Below are 5864 nucleotides of genomic sequence, written 5' to 3'. Positions count from 1 at the left end.
CACTGCTTAAAGATGCTCTCTAGGTTTAGATACAGGATTCACTATTAGTGTGGTTTTATTTGTTTTTGGATAGGAAAAGCTCACTTCCTAGAGATACCCTATGATTTAGGACTGTGTAGATTGTGTTTGTAAGATGACAAATGCTATTGTTGAGCAAGACTGTTTTATTTATAATAAAGTATACAAAAACCGCTTGCCAGCAGTAGACAGAAGGACCAACCATTCAGCTTTTTCTGCTCAGTAAACACTTGAATCAAGTACGATGGCACCTGTTTCCCTTGCTCTGTGTGTTTCCTCTCTGCACCTCGGAGAGCTTAGCTGCGAGGCCAAGAGTATCTGTGGGTGACCCACGCTACACTGCCCACTGGAGCTCACGGACTCCCACTCCCTCAGTGGAAGAGGCCGTTTTGCTTATCCCTACCTCATTAAAGCAGTGGCACTTCCTTTTTGTCATGTTGGGTAAAGGGGTATTGGCTTGTTTCTTAAATTTAAAGAGATTGATCTTCTCTTTGTTTAGTCTTTTCACGTTTGACCAGATCTGGTTTCCTTTCCCCTGCTGACCCACTGAGGCTTCTCTCCCCTCCCCTAGAGCACTCACCAGTCCCAGCCCTTGTGGCCCTGTTCCTCTGCTCCCCTTTTAGAATGATTTTGGAGAAAGTTAGATATCCTATACACCGGTGGGTATTGGATTAGTACCCACCCCCCCTTTAAAAAAGATTTCTCATGAAAGCTCCCCTTTTTTTCTGTGATGTTTCTGCCCATTTTACGTGACGTATTCCTTGGGCTACTTTGGCCTCATAGATCTTCAGGTAGCCTGGTTCTGGCCCATTGAGCAGCTTTTTGGATACAATACAGGGCTGGATGCTTTTTTGCTTTTCTATTGTGCTTATGGACTTCAAAAACAATTTTTTAAAAGTGACTTTTGGTCAGAGTTGATCTGAGAGTTCACAGAGAAGAGAAAGACCACAGGTTCAGTTCTTCACTTGCATCACGTCATACAAACTTCCAGCAAAAAAAAAAAATCCCAGAGAGTTCACTTCTAATTCTTCCACTTTGCTAATTCTGTTTTCAGGGTGGCACTGGGTCAGTTTTCTCCTCTCTGTATGACGAACTGCAGGAATTTATGATAAAAACCTAAATTCTCTCTTAAGAATTATATGTTGGTTTTGATTATCTTGGAGAGTTTGTAACTCAAGGTATTTTTCCAGGCAGTATGATTCACTAGCATCCTTTCTGCCATTTCCTCTATGCTGGAAGACCATTAGGTGACGGATTACTACCAGATATATACTCTCTACAGAGAATTCAGTGCTGCTCAACATGGCAAAATGCAAGGACCGGCCACAGAGAAGAAACTGCTTGCTTCCTGACTAACTAGAAAATACCACTGAGCTTGTCAGTGCAACGTGATCTTAGAAGGCACTATTCGCAGCCAGGAGAACCTCTGTATTTGTTCCTAGAATAACTGAACACCTGTAGTTTCCCCCTCTTAGGGAAGCAGGTCAACATTCCTTTGGGAAGAGAAAGGCAATAAATAGCTCCTTTTTCTTCAGAGGAACTTTGTAGCATACCCAGTCCACCACCAATTCTCCAGTATGTTCTTTGGGCCTCCAATTGAGTGCTACGTCCAGATATGTAAGATGAGTGCCTTGCTGGAAGTTTATGAATATCCTGCAGACTTCCTCAACTCGAAAGGGGCTCATACCCTCATCACATCTCCTTGAAAGGGAAAAAAAAAAATGGCTCCCAAAGGACTCACCACAGTTTGGTTTACAAGGTGAAGTTTCAAGTATTCCTATGCTGGTAGTAAATTCTGCTGTGACTTGACCTGTCACGTTTGCTAATAAAGCAAAATTGGCTGTAATGGGAAGTGAAAATCTTCCTGCTTCTAATTACTGGGCTCCAAACGCATGCACCAGGCAAACTTGAACTTTTAAAGGAGTGTTCATGTACGTCAGCAGCAGCTTACTGTCTCCAATTTTCTTAGAAGACTGCTGACTTTCTGAGGAAAACCATCATTGAGCATCTATAGAGCTACAGACAACTGTAGTTTTAAGTTGGCTGGCTGTAGAACAACTGTCTCATCTGAGCACAAGAGAGAAACAACTTGATGGTTGGAAACATGGATAGGAAGAACCACTTTTTGAAAGAGTTTGCACCATTTGTATTCATTTGAGAAGAACAAACTGAAGGTAGGTACTTGGTTTAAAAAACCAAAATGACAACTGGGAAGAATTGATACTGGATCATGATCTCTTATTCTGTGTAGAAATAGAGATTGTCTCATTTAACGCCTCGTAAGTATATATGTTGGGAAAACTGTGGGGTAGAGGAGAGTTTATAAGTAGAGATACAAAACATCAAAATGCTTCAGTTATGAACCGGAGCTAGCAAGTGAGCAGTTGTGCGTCCAACTGAAGGGAATTCTGACACTGACAGGGATGGCTGGTCTAAATGCTGCAGGAATGGGGAAAAGTGGCGGGGATGACAGAGAACTTGGTCCTGCACCTAGAATCTCCCAGAATTCTTATCCCCTCCCCCCAGGTCCTGCAGAATGTTAAGTTAACGGCTATCGGGGACTTGGAACTGAAGACACAGGGTAATTCGAGGTGTTAATCGAGCTACTGGCTGAGTTACAGGCTTTCTCCTTGGCATATTTCTCGTGGAAGGTTAAAGGAACTTGACCAAGGAGCAGTACAGCTGACGATTTAAGAAAGAAAACACGCCACGGAAACTACCGGAAGGCTGGAAGAGATAGAAGAGGGCATCACTCATAGGCTCTTAAAACTCAGATTTGGAGAACAGCTACCCATAAAGTGACCCAAGTACATCTGGGACCGCTCCCTGAGTCTCTTGAAGGTTGGCATGCCAAGGAGTTGCTGATGTCCAGAGGCCCTGCATCATCGATTGATTCATCGGGACCATGTCAATGGCTGCCTCAGTGAGAGACTTGGCCTCCAATCTGCCTCCTTTACAGAAGATCAGAGCAGCCTTGGAAGAAGGTGGGATCAAGTTTCAGTCCTGGGTTCATCAGAAGTGGGACTGCAGACTGGGCCTAGGGCTGGGACACGCATGCGTCAGGTTGTGGATGGCGCTGCTGTTGGTGATTTTTCTGCCCAGCATGGACTGTGATCAGGAGTCAGAATATGACTCTTCTCGTGAAATAGTTATTCCCCAGAGGATGGCATTTGAGGGCAGGAAAGACTCCGTGGCGGAGGCATCCTACATGCTGTACATGCAGGGCCTGAAACAGGTGATTCATCTGAAGGTGAAGAAAGACTATTTTGTGAGCAACTTCCCAGTCTTCAGCTACCATAATGGGATCTTGGGCCAAGAGACCCCTTTGGTCTCACACGACTGCCACTACGAAGGCTACATAGAAGGAGCCCCGGGCTCTTTCGTGTCTGTCAACACCCGTTCCGGCCTCAAGGGGGTCCTGATGAAGGGGGTGCGCTCCTATGGCATTGAGCCCCTGGAGTCGTCACAACGTTTTGAACATGTGCTGCACGCCATGGCACCCCACGCTCCAGTGTCCTGTCGTGTCACCTCTGCTGAGGGCCTGGGGGTGTCCACCAGCAGGCAGCAAGGCAGCAGGAAGCCGCCTAAGCTCCAGGCGCCGTCCTTCCTGTGGTCCCACACCAAGTATGTGGAGATGTTTGTGGTGGTCAACCACCAGCGGTTCCAGATGTGGGGCAGTAACGTCAGTCAGACAGTCCTGGGAGTGATGGACATTGTCGCTCTGGCCAACAGCTTCACTAGGGCCCTGAATACACAGGTGGTGCTGGCTGGGATGGAGATCTGGAGCGAGGGGGACTTAATAGAGGTCCCGGTGGACTTGGAAGTTACCCTCAGGAATTTCAACAGCTGGAGACAGCAGAAGCTCTTGGGTCGTGTGAAGCATGATGTTGCCCACATGATCGTTGGGCACCATCCTGGGCAGATCATGGGACAGGCCTATCTCAGTGGTGCCTGTTCCCGTGGTTTTGCAGCAGCTGTGGCATCCTTCCACCACGAGGATGCCTTCCTGTTTGCGGCTCTGATGGTCCACGAGCTGGGGCACAACCTGGGTATTGAGCACGACCACCCTGCCTGCACTTGCAAAGGGAGGTACTTCTGCCTCATGCACGAAAACATCACAAAAGACAGCGGCTTCAGCGACTGTAGCTCCAACTCCTTCTACCGGTTTCTCCACGAGCACAAAGGGATGTGTCTCTTGAACAAGCCGGGGCGCAGAGCCCGCACACGTAGGAGTGCCGTCTGTGGAAACGGTGTGAGGGAGGCCTCCGAGGAGTGTGACTGTGGCCCTAACTGTGACAGTAACCCGTGTTGCGACCCAACATGTAGGCTCAAGCCCGGTGCACAGTGCAACGGAAGACTTTGCTGTGCCAACTGCCTATGGCGAAGGAAGGGATACATATGCCGGTCTGCTCAGGATGAGTGTGACCTTCCGGAATATTGTCATGGTGACTCTGGAGAATGCCCTGTAGACACGTATAAGCAGGATGGCACGCCTTGCCAGAGAATCAACTACTGCTACAGGGGTCGTTGTATGAACCCTGACCAGCACTGCAGGAATCTTTATGGGATGTCTGCAAGGTCTGCTTCCGAAGACTGCTACCAATTGATGAACAGCAAAGGAAACCGTTTTGGAAACTGTGGTCGCCCCACTATTACCGACCCCGTTTATATTAAGTGCATCGATGAAGATATATTCTGTGGGAAACTTATTTGTACAGATGTTGTCGTTATACCATCAATCAAACCTCAACATACACTCATTCAGATTCCCTTCAAAGATGACTGGTGCTGGAGCATGGATGCCTATAGTGATGCTGACATCCCTGACGAGGGAGATGTGCAGCCTGGCACTTACTGTGCCCCAAACAAAGTCTGTGTGAATTACTCCTGCGTTGATCACGCTGTGTTAAGCTATGACTGTGAGCCAGCTACAATGTGTAATGGGAAAGGTGTGTGCAACAATTTAAGGCACTGCCACTGTGAACCTGGCTTTGCCCCTCCTGACTGCAAAGCACAAGGAGAGGGGGGCAGTGTGGACAGTGGCCCTGCTAATATGCTGCTCAATTCTGAACAATCAAGCGAAGGTAGCACTCATTTGCGAAGCCAACAGAGAGGTGACCTTGGCAAGTTGGTGTTCATAGTACCTGTATTTCTCGTCGTGTTCTTTTTAGGCCTAGTTATTTTTACTCTTTTAAGTCGTAAAGAGAAACCAACAGAGGCTACACCTGTGACTCCACCAGAGGCCTCACCCGAAGAAGAACCACCAGAGGCCCCACCTGAAGAAGAACCACCAGAGGCCCCACCTGAAGAATCACAGATGGCAGAAGATTCTGCACCAGAGGATGAGCACGTGATGGACACAGAACCAGAGTAATAGTAGTGAGAAGAAGGCAACTAGATCGAACACCCAAGATGCTGAACTGGAAAAGTTGGGGGAAGGGTCAGTAAAGCAGAGGTTAAGTAGGAATTGATAGTTCCATTGGCTATGATGGAGGATATATACGTGAGGAGGGATGCTCCCCATTGAAAATACTCCTTATAATAATTTGGTTATATATTCATTTATAAATTAACATATAAAAGATACTGGCTCCCCCCCACTGCTTTTTCACATTTCATGAACGTTTTACTTATATTCTTCTCACAGTTCATTGCTATCAGTGCCTTATCTCAGTAAGGCCAGCTTTTTAGCCACCTGTTTTTCAAAGAAAGCCAAATCAAATGTACATTGTTTCACTTAGAATAGTAAGATGTACCTGCATTCAGACCTTCCTACAACAAGACTACTCATGCCATCCACAACTACCCACCATGTGAGGGACATTTGTAATGTGACTGATTGTTTT

General features: G+C 46.9%; 1 protein-coding gene across 1 annotated transcript; it reads left to right on the top strand.

Moving 5' to 3' along the window:
* The first annotated feature begins 2923 nt into the window (after positions 1-2923).
* LOC142429106 (disintegrin and metalloproteinase domain-containing protein 1a-like) lies at positions 2924-5467 on the top strand. The gene has a single exon (XM_075534091.1). It carries the CDS (start codon positions 2924-2926, stop codon positions 5390-5392), a length of 2469 nt encoding a protein of 822 aa, XP_075390206.1. The 3' UTR covers positions 5393-5467.
* The last annotated feature ends 397 nt before the right edge of the window (positions 5468-5864 follow it).

This window comes from Tenrec ecaudatus, chromosome 16 (assembly GCF_050624435.1).
Source record: "Tenrec ecaudatus isolate mTenEca1 chromosome 16, mTenEca1.hap1, whole genome shotgun sequence".
Lineage (NCBI taxonomy): Eukaryota > Metazoa > Chordata > Mammalia > Afrosoricida > Tenrecidae > Tenrec > Tenrec ecaudatus.
Note: the sequence above shows the minus strand (reverse complement) of the source record. Positions and strands in the feature narration are given on the sequence as shown.

Excerpts from the sequence above, each read along its gene's own strand:
- LOC142429106 (XM_075534091.1), top strand. The coding sequence starts at position 2,924 with ATGTCAATGGCTGCCTCAGTGAGAGACTTGGCCTCCAATCTGCCTCCT.